A 19,563-nucleotide genomic window follows, 5' to 3' on the forward strand; every position below is an offset into this window, starting at 1 on the left:
TTAACAAGGAAGAAGAGAGCTGATAGTTGCTGAGACCTTCCTGTACTTGTTATTTGGTGGCTATCTCCCCCCGCCCTCTGCCCCCATCCTGTGTTTAATTAAAAAAAATACTTAATCTGGTAGGAATGCCCATACCTGCCTGTCAATTTCTTACTGTGTTGCAATCTTACTGGAAGCTTTGCCAGTGGCATATCACACATAAGCAGGACCAAAGGACCAACTAGGGTGTACAGGTTTCAGTGTAGCTTGTGGACTGAGACAGTTTTGGAAAAAACAGTCTAGGTATTTCTGAAAATTAACCAACAAAAACTTCATGACTCTTAGCAGTTTTAAGTTCTTTATTCCGGACATGCCATCTATCACTGGAGGGATGACATCTTGTTTGGTGAAGTAGCTGGCCAACCATGGTAGTGTAGAACCTCATTGAGATGAAGTGGCACAGTAGTTGTAATGATGGACTGAAGTATTTGTTGATTGTGAGGATGACACAGGATTGGCTAACATTTCATTCTATTGTACATATCATGCTATGAGCTGGAGTTGACTCTGACAGCATTGGTGGGCTGCTTTATTTGATACGGCTCTTCTAGCCATCGTCTTTGTAACTCGCACCAAAAAACTGGGTAGGACCATGCAAATTGGATGCATTTCCTGATGAAGCCTGGTAAGATAATGTCCGAGAAGATGCTGATAATAAGATTCTGTTATGAGTGATTGTTAATAAGGTTAATTGTGATTGTAAAAAGTTGGTAATCTTAACAAGGGGATTGGTCAATTTTCCGATGTAAAAAACAGCAAACTCACTGCCATAGAGTCAATTTGACTCATAGCTATCCTAAAGGACAGAATAGAACTCCCTTGTGAGTTTCCAAGACTTCTGTTTACAGAGTAGAAAACCCTCTCTTTCTTTTGCAGAGCAGCTGGCGGTTTCAAACTGCTGCTCTCACAGATTGCAGTCCAACACATAACCGCTATGTTACCTTCTCTGAAGTAAGAGGAGGACCTCATGATAGTCAGGAATGAAAAACAAGGAATCAAGTATGCTCTTTGAACTCCAAGCTCCCTGCATATTGAACTTCCTTGATCTAGGAGACAGAGCTGTGACACCAGAGTTGCAGTGGCAGCAGCACTAAGAACATGAGAACTTCCTAGCCCATGGGAACCAACTAAGTGCCTTTGTTTGCTTGTGGAGTGGGGTACATCCAGACTATTTATTAATTGGGGAACCTATGTTTGCTGGCTCACAAGCTAGAGATGTGCACCTTTTGGTTTTGGCTTGTGCCATTTGGACATTTATTGATAACACTAAAGGAGATTTGTAACACATAGCTAGACAGGGCAGAAGCCCTGAGGTCTACATGAATGAGAGGCCACAGACCCGAGAGAGATTTCTGAGTAGAGGTGCTCCTCATAGGAATCAGTTTTAGGGTATTGTTGACTTTGATTCTCCTCCTTCCATGTCAAGTCAGATAGTTCAGATAATACTTTTCTGCCATTGTTACTGCAGGTTATAGCAGCAGTAGTAAGAGTAAAATGGTACTCATTACAGTTTGTACTTGATTAGATGATGATGGGATTTTTTTAATCTTTTCTTTTTTTAAATGCTTATGCTGGTAGAATAGTGACTAAGCGCTCAGCTTGCTAATCAAAAGATCAGTAGTTTGAACCCAGCAGGTGCCCTGAATAAGAAAAGTCCTAATGATCTGATCCCATGAAAATTATAGTGTAGAAAGCCCAGTAGGGGACATTCTACTCTGGTATATAGGGATAATTCTTATTTGATTTGACAACAGACAACAATGACTACTCTTGTTGAGGATCTATCCATGTGCTACTTGGCCATTTTTATATATACCCTCTTTAAAGAAGTTTTTATTCAAGTCCTTTGGCCAAATTTAAGTCCTTTGAGTTGTCTTATTAATTTTTAAAATATCTAGATACTAAACCCTTATCAAATAGTTGGAAACCAAGTATTTTCTCTCATTTTGTAGGTTGCCTCTTCAGGTTTTTGGTATTAAATTTCTTATTGCATCATATACTTACTTCTTTACACTTATTTTTTGTTTTTAGGCAGGACATTCAGGAACTAGAGGAATGTGATGTGTGTTTCGTCAGTGCTATACTGCACCTTGGTTGAATCATCCCTTCCTTATAACCCTTGTGGGGGGATATCCAATTATCTACAGATGGGTTTTGGGTCTCCACTCCAAACTACCTTGTTGGCATCAATATAGTTGTTTGTTTTGTATCTTTTGATACCTGATACTTGAGTCCATCTGCACCTATGATCACTCAGGCTGGTGTGGTTCTTCCATGTGGGCTTGTTTCCCTGATGAATGTGTGCTTGTTTAACTTAAAGCCTTTAATACCTCAGATACTATATCTTTTGATAGCTGGGCACCTTCCACTTTCTTCACCACTTTTGCTTATGCACCCATTTTGTCTTCAGCGAGCATGTCAGGTAGGTGAGTAGCAAAGAGTGCCAGGTTATTAGAACAAAGTGTTCTGTGTTAAGGAAGGCCTTGAGTAGATGTCTAAGGCTCATCTGCTATCTTAATACTTAACAAACAAATATGTGCACATTGGTCTCTATCCCTTTCATTATAAATTAGTATATTTACATATATACATGCCTACAGTTATTTCTCTATAAATAATTTTTGCCTCCTATATCCTCTATTTTCTTTCACCTTCCTCCCATCCCACTATCATGTTCACCTTAATTAAGCTCAGTAATTCCTTTCAGATACATTGCACTTGATTAAATCGCACCAGCCATTATATGCCCTCCTCACCATCCATTTTAGATCTCTCTCTCTCTCTTTTTAAATAATTTTATTAGAGGTAAAAATCATCATCATACATACATTCATTGTGTCAAGCACACTTGTACATTTGTTGCTATTATCATTCTCAAAACATTAGCTTTCTGCTTGAGCCCTTAATATTGGTTTCTCATTTTTCCTCTCACTCCCTGCTCCCTCCTCCCTCATGAACCCTTGATAATATATCAATTATTATTATTTTGTCATCTTACACTGTCCAAAGTCTCCCTTTACCCACTTTTCTGTTGTCCATCCCCCAGGGAGGAGGTTGTATAGATACTTATAATCGGTTTCCCCTTTTCTACCCCACCTTCCCTCCATCCTCCAGGTATCACCACTCTAAGCACTGGTCCTGAAGGGGTCATCTGTCCTGGATTCCCCGTGTTTCCAGTTCCTCTCTGTACCAATGTACATCCTCTGGTCTAGCCAGATTTGTAAGGTAGAATTGGGATAATTGGGATCATGATAGTAGGGGAGGAAGCATTTAAGAACTAGAGGAAAGTTGTATGTTTTATCATTGCTACACTGTAACCTGACTGGCTGGTCTTCTCCCCGCGACCCTTCAGTAAGGGAGGGGGGTGTCCAGTTGCCTAAAGATGGGCTTTGTGTCTCCACTCTGCACTCATCCTCATTTACAGTGATAAGTTTTTTTCTTCTTTGATGCCTGATAATCTGGTCCCTTCTGTACCTCGTGGTCACACAGGCTGGTGTGCTGCTTCCATATGTGTGTTGATGCTTCTGAGCTAGATGGCTGCTTGTTTATCTTCAAGCCTTTTAAGACCCCCGACTCTATATCTTTTGATAGCGGGGCACCATCAGCTTTCTTCACCACATTTGCTTATGCACACATTTGTCTTCAGTAAACGTGTCAGGAAAGTGTGCATCATTGAATGCTAATTTAATAGAACAAAGTGTTCTTGCATTAAGTACTTGAGTGGAGGTCCATTGTCCATCTGCTGCCTAAATACTAAACCTATAAATACATGCACATAGATCTATTTCCCCACCATCCTATATAAATATATTTACATATGTACATGCCTGTATTTACACCTCTAAGAATACTCTTTGCCTCCTAGTTCTTTCCTCTGTTTCCTTTTATTTTACTCTTGTCCCACCATCATACTCAGTCTTCATTTGGATTTCAGTAATTTCTCTTGGTTACATTGCCCTTGATGCATCCTTACCCAGGTCTCTCACACCCTCCTTGCCACCAATTTTGGACCACTAGTTGCTCCCTAGTCCCTGGGTTGGTCAACACCACCTCCTTACCCTCATCCACCCTTCTCCCATGTTCCCCCAGAGCCATCAGTCCCATTGTTTTCTCCTCTAGACTTCATGTAGCCTATCTTAGCTTGGGAGATCTGCAGAGATAATTATATGCACCCCAAAAATAGGGCATAGCAAGACAAAGCAACAAAGGAGAACACAATGATGACAACATAAAAGAAAACCAATTACCCATAAAAGAATAATTTAAAAAATTTACAAAGAAAGAAAAACCTGTAAATAGATCAAGGTCTGATTGATTTTTGACCTCTAGGCATGTCTTCCAGTCAAGTCCGATGATGTGCCACACTCTAGCCCCCGAGCCTATCCTTTGCACTCCATTGGGAGTTCTCTGCTCAGCTCCCCCAATGCTCTGCCACACGCCTTTAGTGTTTTGCCTTGGTGTTGCAGGGTCAGTCTGGCCCAGTCCCGACACCGATTCTCCAGGGTTGTCTCCTGTAGGGCCATGGGTCAGCAAGGGATGTCTTCTCTCATGGTGGGATCAGGCATATGGTCCCCTCTGTGCATTGACTGTTTGGAGCGGGGATATCATCATCATCCCTGGCCCACCTCCATGCCTTGTCGGCCAGGATGTGCTCCACTCTCTCTTCCTCCTCCTTCTTTGCTCCCTTTTGCTCTGATCAGATATGTCCCTCTCTCCTAGCTGCAGTTTCTGTTTCACTGTCTCCCCTCTCCATCCCAGTTCGCTGCAATCACATCCTGGAACACTGGATTTAAGTCTGGTCCTTCTTTCCCTGTGGAGGCACAAACAATACCTTCCCCTTGTGTGGGTTAGTGCCCTATTTCCCCGCCATCCATTTCCCCCCCCCACCTCCTTTTTATGGTTGGCTACCACATGCACCCCTGGATTTGGTCTGGTCCCTGCCATACTACCTGGACCTCGCCTGTAGAGCGTATACAGTAGTTTTTCCCTGTGCCCCTTTTGTCTTTTTCTTTTCTTTTTTATAAACTTATCTCAGTGGACTCATGTTGTACTTGTCCTTTTGTGCTTGGCTTACTTCACTTAGCATAATTTCTTCCAGTTCTTCCCATGTGGCAATATACTTCATGCGTTCATCATTTCTTTTTAGCTATACATAGTACTCTATTGTGTGTATGTACCACAGTTTTTTAATCCATTTCTCTGTTGACGGAAACTTGAGTTGTTTCTAACTTGTTGCAATTGTGAATTGTGCCACAATGAACATTGGAGCACAGATGTCTAGCTGTGTTTTTTTTAATGCCTCTTTTGAGTATATGCCCAGTAGGAGGATTGCTGGGTTGTATGGTAGCTCCATATCCATCCATTTTAGAAGTCGCCAAATCAATTTCTATAGTGGCTGTACATACCTTACAGGTCCACCAGCAGTGGATGAGAGGTCCTATCTCACCACAGCGCATCCAACACTTGTTGCTTTCTGACTTTTTGAATTGGGCTATCTTTGAGGGTGTGAGGTGGTATCTCATTGTGGTGTCTCATGTTGTTTGTCTGATGTGTCATTACTAAAGATGTTTTCCCAGTCCATGGACTTTCTTATTAGTCTCTTGGTGAATTCTTCTTCAGTATATCCCATTTGTCAATTTGAACCCCCTCTGTTTGTATCCTTCCCTATTTCTGAGAATCTATGTATTCTCTATTCCTACCATTTATACTCGAATATAAGCTGACCCGAGTATAAGCTGAGGCACCTAATTATTTACCTGGGAAACCAGAAAAACCTATTGACTCGAGTATAAGCCTAGGGTGGAAAATGCAGAAGCTATTGGTGTGTTTCAATAATCAAAACAAATGAAAATAAAATTACTAAAAATTGAGACATCAGTGGGTAATGTATTTAAATATTTATTTTAAATAAAAAACATAAATATAAGGACACGTCATTTAATATCCATAAACCAGCACAGTAAGTGGAAAATAGGTTCAACAAAAACAATAAGGTATCAACAATGATACCTTAAGAGTACTATTTATTCCCTGAGCTCAATCAGCAACCAAGCTAAAATGTAGAGTTAAAATCCTTTAAAACTGGATTTCTCATCATCATCTGTATCCAGATGCAGAGCTTCAGCTGGTGTGGGGTCATCACCATCACTGCTGTCATTTTCAGCAGTCTTGACTGCCATTCACGTCATAGAATGGCTCTGATTGGTTAGATGTGAGTAAACAAACATACATTTAAAGCCCTGCAGTATCAGCGGGGCTTTGAATGAACAATGGAGAGACAGACAGTCACCCGAGAGATGGCGGGTGCTCGTCCCATTACGGGGAGGGAGGGGGGGTTAGGGGAGAAAGCGAGATGTTACAGCTCGCTGGGGTATCACTGACCCATGTATAAGCCAAACCCCAGTTTTCCAGCACATTTTTTGTGCTGAAAAACTCGGCTTATACACAAGTATATGTTGTACATTCTCTAGTTGGTCCCAATTCCCTCTGGTGGCCCTAATAGTTTGGGGTTTAACTTTAAGATTTGTGATCAACCTTGAGTTTATTCTTGTGCATTTAGTGAGATAAGGGTCTTGTTTCATTTTTCTGCTGGTAGATACCCATTTTTTCTAGCACCACTTGTTAAAGACGGCATCTGCTTCCCATTAGATACTTTTGGGCCCTTATCAAATATCAGTTGTCTTTGCAGATGATTTTATTTCTGGGTTTTCAGTTCTTTTTCCATTGGTCTGAGTATCTGTCATTGTACCAAAAACATGCAGTTTTAACAACTGTGGGTGTGGAGTATGTGTTAAAGTCAGGTAAAGTAAGCCCTCCCACTATGTCCTTCTACTTGAGTTCTCTGCTAATTTGGAGCTTCTTCCCTCTCCATATTAAGTTGGTAATCAGTTTTTCCATTTCTTTGAAGAAAGATGAAGGTAATTGTATCGGGATTGCATTAAACTTATATATAGTGCCTTGGGCAGAACTGACATCTTTACTATTTTGAGTCTTCCAGTCCACGAACATGGGATATTCTTCTATTGTTTAGGTCACTCTGGGTTTCTTATAATTGTGTTCTGTAATTTTCCTCATATAGATCTTTTTTTCTTTTAGTCAGGTATATCTCTAGATATTTCAACTTTTGTTTGGCTATTGTGAAGGGTAGCACCCTTTTGATCTCTTCTGTGGTCTTACCCGATGTGTATAGCAGTCTGATGGACTTCTGTTTATTGAACTTTTATCCTGCCCCCATGCCAAACTCCTCTATTGCTTCCCCCTTTGTAGTAGTCCCCCTTTGGAGCTTTTGGAATTTTCCACATATAAAATCTTGTCATCTGCAAATAACGATACTTTCACCTCTTCCTTCCCCCGATGAATACTTTTGATGTCTTTTCTCTGCCCTATGATGTTAGCTAAAACCTCTAGCATGATAATAAATAAGAGCGGGGACAAGGGACATCTTTGGCCCCATTTTTCAGTGGGATTGTGTTAGTCTTTTCTCCATTGACTACCACGTTGGCTGTTGGTTTTTCATATATAGCTTGTATTGTATTGAGGAACTTTCCTTCCATTCCTATCTTCTCAAGTGTCTTAAACAGGAATTGGTGTTGGATGTTGTTGAATGCTTTTTCTGCATCTATCGCTGTTATTGAGTTGTTCTTAATAGTTTTTCATGTCAGTGTGCTAACGATTCTAATGGTTTTTCGTTAATTGAACCATCCCTGCATCCCTGGTATGAATCCCAGTTGGTCATGGTGAATTATTTGTTTTATATACTTTGTATTTTATTGGCCAGTATTTTGTTACTGATTTTTTGCATCCATGTTCATTAGGGATATTGGTCTGGAGTTCTCGATTGTTGGGGGATCCTTGCCCGGTTTAGGTATCGGAGTTATACTAGCTTCATAGAAGGAGTTTTGGGAGTTTTCCATCTTTTTCTATGTTCTGGATGAGTTTGTGTAGGATTGGTGTTAGTCTTTCCCTAAATGCTTGGTAGAATTTTCTTGTGACACCATCTGGTTCAGGGGATTTTTTAGTTGGTAAGCTCTTGGTAACCTTGTCTATTCCTTCTCTTGCTGTGGGTCTGTTGAGATTCTTGACGTCCTTTGGGGATAGTCTAGGGAGGGATTGTTTTTCCAAGAATTTGTCCATGTCTTCTAAATTCATGAATGAATTCCAAAACGAATTCTTGATAGTACTGTATAATTATCCTTTTGATTTCATTAGTGTCTATTATAATGTCCCCTTTCATCCCTCATTGTTGCTATTGAAATTTATTTCTCCTTTCTTGGGTTAGGTTTGCCAGCGGTCTTGTGTTTCTGTTTATACTTTCAAAGAACCAACTGTTCGCAGCATTAATTTTTTCCAGTTTTCTTATTTTTCCTCTCCTGAATCTCAGCCCTGATTTTTATTATTTCTTTTCTCTTGCTATTAGTGGGATTGTACTGCCGACTCTGCTCTAGTTATTGTAAATTTTGTGCTAGCATATCAATCATAAGTCTCTTCCTTTATCTGGTGTGCATGTATTGCTTTGAAACTTTCTCTGATAACTCCCTATGCTGTATCCCATAAGGTTTGGTATGTCGTGTTCTCATTCTTGTTGGGTTCTAGTAATTTCCTTATTTCATCTCTTATCTTGTTTTTGTTCATTTCCAGTCTTATGGCACAGTGGTCATGAGAGAGAGAGAGTTCTGTATGATATCAATGTGCTTAAATTTAGGTAGATTCGTCTTATGCCCAACATGTGGTCTATCTTCAAATATGTGCCATGCAGGCTTGAAAAGAATTTGATTTTTTAAAATATTTGGGTAAAAAGTTCTGTAACTATTTTTCAGATCCAGTGGTCTAATTGTAGTGTTTAGATCTCTAGCCTCCTTGTTGAGTTTCTTTCCCTATGATCTACCTTTCTCAAAGAACGATGTATTGAAGTCACCCATTATAATTAAGATTGTGATTTCTTTTTTTATCTTTTGGAGTGTTTGGTTGACGTATTCTGTGGATCTCTCATTGGGGAGTATCTTTTTTAAAAAACATTTTATTAGGGGCTCATACAACTCTTATCACAATCCGTACATATACATACATCAATTGTATAATATAATGCATGGTGGTTCTTTGTCTACTGTTCCCTTGACCATTATATAGTGTCCCTCCTTATCTCTATTTATGGTTTTCACTTTGAGGTCAATTTCATCTGAGATTCGGATTCTAACCCCTTGGTTTTTGAATTACTATTTTCTTGGTATGCCTTTCTCCAGCCTTTGATTATCTGCCTATTTTAGTCCGTAGCCTTGAGATGTGTCTCCTGTAGGAAGCAGATTGATGGGTTGTGTTTTCTATGCCAGTCTGCTAGTCTCAGCCTTTCCATCTGTTGGCTCTGTGATGTTGTCTTATATCTTTTGTGTTGGGTGTTTTCCTACCTTCCTTTCTTATTAGTGTGTTCTGCATAGGTGGAATTGCCCTGGACAGGTAGATCACTACGGAGGTTGGGCAAAGGTTCCTGCAGTAGCTTAGAACATTGGTGAGTCTTGGCTGAGCTGCCTTAGGCCATGTGAGGCACTAAGGTAGGTGGGAGGAAGGTCCCTCAGTCAGGTGGGGCAACAGAGGAAAAATAGGAGCTTCCCAAGCCACACAGGCACGATCGGGCAGAGTATATCCCCAGTGGAGATTGCCCGGGCTTTCCCCAGCCTCAGGCTATGCTGCACAGGGTGGAGCTCACCTAACTATGTGGGGGGCAAGTGTAAATGCCCTGGGCTAAGGGGCGTGGTCTGGAGGTTGGCAGTGGAGCTTGAGACAACAGTGAAGAGACAAACAAGGTGTCAGCAAGCTGTGGCTGTGTTTAGATTAAGCCCCTGCCCCCGCTCCAAATGGTCCCAGCCAGAGCCAAGGCAGTTGCATGGCTAAGGTCAAACCCTAGCCAGCTTCCACTGCAGTAAGCCAAAAGCCCCAAGCTCCTCAAAAACTTGTGGACCTACTTGTCTTTATTATGCTCCTCCTGTGAACTGGCAGTGTTGAATTTCTCCCTTAGTAACTCTCCTGGGCTGATTTCTGCGGAGTCACTCTGGTGTATGTTACTCCATTGCCATCTTCCCCATATTTCCAATTTTAGATCTATTGTTCCTTTATCTCTGAGTTTGTTATCTCCCAACTCCCCCTTCTCAGCCCCTTCCTCTTCTAGGTCCACCCCTCCCCCTACCCCACCCCCAACCTCTGGTCTAGTTGATTGCTTTTCAGGATTGCTTGTCCTGCCTATCTTATAAAGGTAGACGAGAGTAAAAAAGAAAAACCCAAATAAAACAAGAAAAAAAATAGCTTGTTCTAGGTCAGTTTTCTGACCGTTATGTATGATTTCCTATCACGTCTGCTGACGTGTGAAGTTCTGTCCCCCAAGTCAGAAGTCTATTTTCAGGATCCTTGGGGATTTGATTACTTTGCTCCTCTTGTTGCCCTGTTGCACTCTCTTGCATTGGTACACACACACACTCTCTCTCAATCTCTCCCACCTCTTTCCCTCTCTATATATATCTTTTTTTTTCTCTCACTATATATATCTTAAGTGCTGCCCTCTGTTTTGTCTTCTTCTGGGGAAGGTCTCAACATAGCTTGGCTTGGACCCAGCCCCGTTGTCTTCTTTGTTTGTTGTTCTATGCCAGTGTATTGTCCTCAAGGCTTCGTGCTCTGCGATGGGGTCTGGTATCTCTCTCCCTTTCCTGTGGAGACATACACAATACATTCCCTGTGGTTGTATTGGTGCCCTTGTCCCCATCCGTCTTATTTTAATTTTCTTCTCCTCTTTTTGCTTCTCCTTTTTACTTGGCTTCTATATGAATTCCCTTAAAGCGATCTTCTGTCCTGGATTCCCTGTGCTCCCAGTTCCTATCTGTACCAGTGTAGATCCTCTGGTGTAACCAGATTTGTAAGGTAGATTTGGGATCATGATAGTGGGGGGGCAGAGTGGGGTGGCAGCAAGCATTTAAGAACTGGAGGAAAGTTGTATGCTTCATTGTTGCTACACTGCACCCTAATTGGCTGTCTCCTTCCCGCGAGCCTTCTATAAGGGGATGTCGTGTTGCCTACAGATGGGTTTTGGGTCCCCTCTCTATACTCCTCCTCATTCACAATGATATGATTTTTTGTCCTTTGTTGGCTGATACCTGATCCGTTTGAAACTGTGATCCCACAGGCTTACAACAGAGTTTTTTAATGCATTCATCAGTTGATGAAGATTTAGATTGTTTCCCGGTATTTTCGATTTTTGAACTGCGGAACATTGGAACGCAGCTGTTTGGTTCTGGTCTGCTTCTTACTTCTTCTGGGCATATGTCTAGTAGTGGGATTGCTGGATATTAATTATATTTCCATTTGTTTTAGTTATCGCCAGATTGATTTCCATAGTGGCTGCATGGACCTACAGGGCCACAAGCAGTAGATGAGGTTGTCTATCTTACCACACCCTCTTCAGCACTTGTTCCTTTCTGATATTTTGAATTGGGCTTTGAGGGTGATACGTGGTGTCTCATAGTTGTTTTAAATTGCATTTCCCTTATGGTTAATGATCTGGAACATTTTCTCATGTTTATTGGCACTCGGATTTCTGCCCTTGTCAAACTTCTGTTGAAGTCTTTTGCCCATTTACACTTACTTAAAAAATAATTTTAGTAGGAGCTCTTACAGATATTGTAACAATTCATAATTCAATTAGATCAAGCATAATTGTTCAATTGCTGCCACCATCTTTATCTAAGCATTTTATTTCTGCTTGAGCTTTTTAATATCACCTCCCATATATCACCTCCCTCCTCCACTCTACCACCCTATGAACCCTTAATATATTATTATTGCTTTATCTTACACCATCTAATGTATCTTTACACCTACAATTCTGTTATTCATTCTACACTTAATTTTTTTGGTTGATTGTTGGGCATAAACTTATATACAACAAAATATACACTAATTAAAACATTTCTACGTGTACATCTTAGTGACATAGCTTACATTCCTCAAGTTGTGCAATGATTTTCCCCTTTCTTTCTGAACTTTTCCTCCATTATTAAGTTAAGCTTAGGAAACCAAACTCAGTGCCATAGAGTTGCTTCCATCTGTTAGTGACTGTGGGACAGGGTAGAACCCCTTCTATGGATTTCTGAGGCCATAACAGTTATAGTATAACTTTATAGTTGAGTAGAAAGCCTCATGTTTAATGAAACTAAACCTAAGCCTCCAGAATAAGGAACTAAATCCCATTAGGTTTTTTGTTGTACACAATCATCATCAGCAAATATTAGCAGCTTTTTTTGTGGTGGTGGTAGTGGAGGATCATAAATGAAAAGTCGCTTGAAAAAAGTATGCATAAGCTTTTCAGTGACTTCTTCCTCCAAAGAGGGGATCTGAGTCTTTGTTGTCTGTTTGAAACCTGTTCACTTTGGGTGACCCTGCTCACATTTGAAATACCAATGACATAGTTTCCAGCATCTTAACAGCCAGCACGCAAGCCATCACAGTGTGACAAACTGACAAACTTTGTGTTACATACTTTGGACATATTGTCAGGAGAGACCAATACCTGTAGAACGGCATGCAGTTTGGTAAAGTAGAGGGGCGGCATAAAGGAAGAAGGCCATTGGTGAGTGATGCGTTGTCACAGTGGCCTCATCAATGAGCTATGAGCTCAGGCATAGGAGCAGCATGAGGATTCTGTAGGGTTTCCTTTTGTTGTGCATAGCTTCTCTGTGGATTGGAGTCTACTCAATGTAGCCTACCTTACAACAAAGTCAGCTTCAAAAAGTTTGTGGGGGAATTCCACTGTCTTTCTATTCTCCCCCCGCCCCCAAGGACTTTTTATAAAATTTCTACATAGATTGTTCAGTGGCATTAGTTACATCTTTCTCAGGGTGTTCATATTCTTTGTTCCATTTTCAGTACTCTCTTTCCTCTGCCCCTTTATCTCTTCATGTGTATTTTAGAGTAATTGTTGATTTTTTAGTTTCATATATGAAATAAAAAAAACATAGCTGGTTCTTTTAATGCAACATCTTACCTGTCTTTTATTTGTTGTGTTAACTTCGTTTCATTAAAGGTGACTTGGTGGGGGTGTGTGCCTCAGGTAATTTTAGTTTAAAAGAGTATCTCAGCAATTATCCTAGGTTGTCCATAACAGGTCTTAAGCAGTACAATATATCTGGATATTTTAAGAACCTGAGTTTTTTGGTTCATATTTTTCTCCCATTTTCTTCAGGTTCTTCTATACCTCATTGGAAAAGTCTATAATGGTAACTGGGTACCATGTAATTCTAAAAGCCATGGCTCTGTAGGTCATTAGCCTGTTTTTATTTTGTTGAGACTTTGGGTATGGTTATAATAATATTATTTTAAATTGGGAAGTAGTAGTTCATATTTCCCTGGGCAATGCTTTGCGTAGAACCTCTGATGACTTAATTGGTTACACATTGGTTTGCTAACAGCAAATTTAACAGTTAGAAACTAACAAGCCGCTCTGGGGTTTAATAAACAAAAAAAAGGCTTTCAACTCCCATAATGATTTCCAACCTTGAAAACCCACAGACAATTCTGCTCTGTCCTGTTAGGGTCACTATGAGTAAGAATGAACTTGATAGCAGTGAGTTTTTAATTTTGTTTTGTTGTTTGAGTCTTTTTACTTTTTCAATAATCTTATGGGTTCTCAGAGTCCTGTCACTTGCAATTTAATGTAAGTTTTCCTTTATTGGTTAACTCTAGTGCTTCAACATTAAACAACAACAAAAACAATACCTTCCTTTTGAGTTCTTCATGTTTTTCTATATAAACATTCATGTCAAATAAGAACAGAAATAGTTTAACTCTTCCTTTCCAGTTTTGTATCTCTAATTTCTTTTTCTTGTTTGATTTCTATGGCTAGAACTTCTAGCACAAGATTGAAAAGCGGTGGTGGTTTAACTTAATTGCCCTTCATCATGTTGAGGAATTGCTTTTCTATTCTTAGTTTGTTTAATGTTTTTCTTGTGACAGCATGTTAGATTTTACCAAATGCTTTTTATTTGATTGGTGTTGATGTGTTTATTTTTCTTTATTCTGTTAATGTGGTGTATTACATTGGTTGATTTTATTAGCTTGAACCACTCTTGGATTACTAGGATAAATCTTACTTGTTCATAGTGTGCAAGTATCCTTTAAAATTTTGTTGCTTTAAAAATGCAATCTCCTTTTAAATGCCAATAATTTATTGGCAATTTCAAATTTGTAGTCATAAAGGGTATTGGTATGTAGTTATCTTCTCTTGCGGTGTCTGGTAATGTTGGCCACATAAAATGCGCTAGGAAGTGTTACCTTTAATTTTGAGGATAGAATTTGGGGAAAATTTGTTCCAATCTTTTAGATATTTGATAGAATTTTGTAGCGAAGCCATCTGGTCTTTGACATTTATATATTGGAGGTTTTTGACTAATGAGCCAACCTCTTCATTTATTATGAGTCTGTTGAGACTTTTCTCTTGAGCCAGTTTTTTTTTCAGTTTTCTAGGAATATATGTGTCATAATTATCTAGTGCTGCTATTACAGACGTGCCAAAAGTGAATTTTAAAAAGACACATTTTATTGGAGGCTTGTACAACTCATCACAATCCATATGTACATCCATCGTGTCAAGCACATTTGTACATTTGTTGCCATCATCATTCTAAAAACATTTGCTTTCTACTTGAGCCCTTGATAACAGCTCCTCATTTTCTCCCGCCCTCTTCTCTCCCTCCCTTATGAACCCTTGATAATTTATAAATTATTATTATTTTGTCATATCTTACACTGTCTCCCTTCACCCAGTTTTTTGTTGTCCATCCCCCAGGGAGGAGGTTACCTGTAGATCCCTGTAATCTGTTCCCCCTTTCTACCCCACTCTCCTTCTACCTTTCCAGTGTCTTCACTCTCAGCACTGGTTCTGAAGGGATCATCTGTCCTGGATTCCCTGTGCTCCCAGTTCCTATCTGTATCAGTATACATCCTTTGGTCAAGCCAGATTTGTAAAGTGGGATTGAGATTATGATAGTGGGAGGTGGGTGGTGGGGTGGTGGAAGCATTTAGGAACTGGAAGAAAATTGTATGTTTCATTATTGCTACACTGCACCCTTACAGGCTCGCTTTCTCCTGTCGACCCTTCCATAAGGGGATGTCCTATTGCCTACAGATGGGTCTTGGATCCCCACTCTGCACTCCCCTCATTCACAATGATAGGATTTTTTTCTTTGATGCCTGCTTCCTGATCCCTTCAACACCGCGCAATCTCACAGGTTGGTGTGCTTCTTAAGTGGATGGTTTAAAAAAATTTTATTTTCACCTTACAACTGTGTCAGGTGTGGAAGAATGTCCTTGTGTCTTCAGTTTCTGTTTTCTGGTTTCCTGGAGATCTCTATATGCCTGATAACAATATTTCCCCATCTCTTATTGGTAGTTTAAACTTTATTTGCAGATATTAAAGATATACCCTACTGTATTCTTCATTAACATAGCAAAGACAAAGCATTTTCAAGAGGTTAAGATTTATAACACATATTTTTGAGAAACATAGCACTATTATATCTTTTATCTAGTTTGTCATACAATTGTCTCATACTTTTATTTTTGTTGGGTTGCTAGTAATCCTACTATATTTCTGATTTTAGTTATTTGTATTTTAATTTTTTCCATTGTTAGTTCAGCTAATGGATTGTAAATATTAGTGATATTTCCACAGAATTAACTTCTGATTTCTTTGAATTGCTTTTGTTTCTTTCAGTAATCATCACCATCAAACCAAACTCATTGCCATTGAGTCTATTCCGACTCCTCAGAGTCGTGATCGTACCCCCCACCCCCAATGTGCGTTTCCGAGACTAGCTTTTTTCTTCTTGTTAGGTGCTATTGAGTCTGTTTTGACCCATCTGTTATACACAATAGAATGAAACACTACCTTCTCTTGCACTATCTTCACAATTGTTTCTGTGCTTTATCCTATTGTTGCAGGCATGGTTTCAATCCATCTCCTTGAAGGTCTTCCTCTCTTTTGCTTTACCAACTTTACCCTTCAACTCTACCAAACATCATGTCCTCTTCAGGGGAATAGAAAACTCAGGCTTTCTCCAGAGGAGCTGCTGGTGGTTTAAACTGCTGGCTATGCAGTTCGCAGCCCAACACATAACCACTAAGGTGCCAGGGTTCCTCAGTTCTTGTTATTGCCTTCCTTTTGGTAGAGTTTGAATTAGTTTACTCAACTTTTCTCTTTTGAATATATAGGCATGGCTATACATTTTCCTAAGTACTGCCTTCCATGTCCTACCACTGAGGATACCTGGTGGCACAGTAATTAAAGTGCTTGATAGTTAAGTGAAAGGATCATGGTTTGAACCATCCAGTGAGGAAAAAAAAATATGATAAGCTGCTTTTGTAAAGATTTAAAGCCTCAAGCTTATGGAGCAGCTGTGACCTGCCCTATAGGTTCACTGTGAGCGAATTGTGGTGTAATGGTGGCAGAGGGTTTGGTGATTTGGGTCTCTTCTCCCTTCTGGCTTCTTGGTCACTTTATATATCAAAGAGTATTAGTTTAAGGCACATCCCATTAGAGTTGAGTCTTATTAGCATTAAGACCCTAGATTCCTAAATGGGATTACAATCATATAAACTCATTGCTGTCATGTCTGAATCAGCAACCTCACATAGGGTTTCTAAGACTGTAATTCTCATCTTTCTCTCTTGGAGAAGCAGGTGGGTTTGAACCACAGTCCAATTCATTTCATAATAAGTGACTAGGTAATTTCATTGACTGACTAAGAGGGAACTTCAAAAAGTTCTTGTAAAATGGAAAACATGTTGGAATTTCCCACAAACTTTTTGACATGCCTAGGTTTGTAGTTTTGAGGAAAAAATAATTGTATCATTTAATTAAATCCATTTATCTTTTGTAGGCTGAGACGTTGAAAATAAACTCATTTTCTAGAATGTCATGGCCCACGTTACTGTGTTGCACCTAGGCAGATATGAAGGGGTAACCCCCCAAAAAAGGAAAAAAGCTCCACTGGGCAGAGCTTTCATAGTACACATTTTGTCCTGCTGGGCTAGCATAGAGCAGCTTGCTCTGTGTTACTGCACCGAGTGGCGTCACCTGGGAAGGTTCTCTCTGGTCATGGTAATTGTTTTGTAAAAGCGTTTGCTTAAAGCTTGGTTTTTGTTTGTTTGTTTGTTTTTGATGGCTGATTTAAGAGAACAGCCTTGTGACTGAAATTTTGTTTGCTGCTTGGGAAAAATGCTGCAGAAACTGTTGTGATGTTGAATAAAGCTTAGAAGGTCAGTGCTATGGGAAAAACACAAGTGTATGAGGCATTTTTTCATTTCAAAAAAGATGAAATGTCTGTTGATCACAAACCTTGTTCTGGACATCTGTCAACTTCCCAAATGTACGAAAATGTTGACTCATAGTGCATTTGGACTTTATTCCACCAGGTTAGCCTGTTAATCAAGCTTTCAACTTAGAAGTTCTGAAAAGATTGTATAACAGTGTGCGACAAAAGGCTTGATTTGTGGCAAATGAGGGACTGGTTTTGCCACCATGACAATGTACCTGTTAATGTAGCCATCTCAGTGTGCCAGCTTTTGACAAAATACAGCGTACCTCTCTTATCCGATGTACCATACCCACCTGAACTAGGGACTTTTAGGAAGCAGTAGTAAGATTAGAATCTGAAAGGTTTTGGAGTCATCAAATGTTATCACTATCAACCCCTTTACTGTCTAACATATCTGTAGGCTTTATCACATTTTAACTTTGTATCATGATGGCAAGACTTTGGGGCAGAGGGAGAGACTATTTCTGGAGCCCAGGTCACTCACTCAGTGATACCTGTTCTGATTAAAAACCATGATAGAGAGGGGTACTTGATTATGTTGTAAGTTTGGAGCTAATAGATGATAATATATCGGGTGGGGGTGGGGTGTGATGGAGTAAGAACAAGAGGGAAGGATACCTTCTTGTTTGAGATAGTATAAATGGACAAAACAATATGTGAAATGTTAAGTTATCAAGAATTCTATCAAGCAAGAGTAGGGTAGTGGCTTGGAGAAGTACAGGTATGAGCAGAAGCAAATGGGGCTGAAAAGAAAGACTCATCATTTTACCTAGATTAGGGCATGCATGGGAGAGGTGATATAAAGAAAATAAATTAGAAACCCCATTCCCCCATAAGATACTCTTTATAGCTTCTTGGAATTACAGAAGGTGTAGCTCTGAGCAGTGAAGTAAGGAAATTTTTTGGTATTCTATGCAATAAGCTTAAGCATTTTAGGCCCCCAAAAGCTAAGCAAAACATGTTGCCCACAGTCAGTTGTACAGAGTGACTTATATTCTACAGGTTCTAATCAGTAAAGGTTTTGCCGTAATCTTTAAGGGTACCGAGTGTTTAATAAGAGCAGATGACAGAAATACTGCATGTGAATTGAGCCATAAGGAATAAATCCAGTAAGCTGGTAATTAAATATAACAACACGAATTAACCTAATTTCTATGATAAGCTGTGTTAAGCTACAAGTATTATTATATCTTACTTAGTACAAAAGTTTTTGCAGTTACTAATTTGCTCAATTTTTATGTCACATTTAAGGTGGTGCTTGGTGTTGGTAAATACAGGAGAAGAAGAGAAACCTGATCAGAGGCATCCCTGGAGTATATTTAACCAAGATGATTGCCTTGGGCAACTGGTCTGCATGGTACTTCAGTGAGCAGTGATGAAAAGGTATGGTTATGATTGTTCCAAGACTTTTATACATGTAATTGACCTAATATTCTTTTCTATTCCATTTCAGAGTCCGTGGGATTCTATTAGAGATTAGTTTGGCCTATTCTTTAACCTCTTCTATAGTCCTCCTCAAGTTTTTCTCTCCTAAGGGTAAAGAAAGTATTTATTTACTAGGAAGTTTACAATTGGATGGATAATAATCACTTTAGTTAAGAAACAGAATCTTACATTATTTTGATTTAGTCTATACTTACTATAATAAGGTCCTGTTTCAAATCAGTCCTTTAGTACTCATAGCCTCTTAGAGCAAACTCTACTATGGTACCTTTATAGAGTATTAGAGTTTAAGTTATACAAAATGGAAACAGTAAAAAAAATTAAGAATTTCACGTTATGTTCAGTATATAATGTGGTTCTCTTTCAAAATTTCGTTAAAGAATCACCTAATTTCAAACTTGATAGGCATAGTAAATTATAAACTTTGTGTATCATTGCCACATGGTCTTATCACTTAAGTAAATTGTCTTGTGCTGTTTTAGCATAAATAAACCACAAGTGAAGGACTTTAATAAGCAAATTTATTTTTCACAGAAGGCAAAATGTCCAGATTCATGATGCCAGTTCTAGAAGGAGACTTTCCATTTTTCTATCTATTCTGAGCTCCTGTACCTCAGCAATCTTCATGTATCTTAGCATCTGTGCTTACTCTTTGCTTAATATGTGTTTTTCTGCCTCAAAATGAATGATTAAAAAAATTTTTTTGAAATGATTGATTTAAGATACACTC

The 19,563-nt window shown here is 39.3% G+C and overlaps 1 protein-coding gene across 3 annotated transcripts in view; it reads left to right on the forward strand.

Annotated features, from left to right (window-relative positions):
- STAG1 (STAG1 cohesin complex component) overlaps positions 1-19,563 on the forward strand; it is a 390,900-nt gene that overhangs the window by 67,027 nt on the left and 304,310 nt on the right. For all 3 annotated transcript variants that reach the window (XM_075546879.1, XM_075546878.1, XM_075546877.1), the window contains exon 2: positions 18,642-18,773. Coding sequence is in view for 1 of the 3 variants with exons in the window: in XM_075546878.1 (XP_075402993.1) it covers positions 18,766-18,773 (8 nt within the window). In the remaining 2 variants the exon portion in view is untranslated. The remainder of the gene's footprint in view (positions 1-18,641; positions 18,774-19,563) is intronic.

This window comes from Tenrec ecaudatus, chromosome 4 (genome assembly GCF_050624435.1).
Source record: "Tenrec ecaudatus isolate mTenEca1 chromosome 4, mTenEca1.hap1, whole genome shotgun sequence".
Classification (NCBI taxonomy): Eukaryota; Metazoa; Chordata; class Mammalia; order Afrosoricida; family Tenrecidae; genus Tenrec; species Tenrec ecaudatus.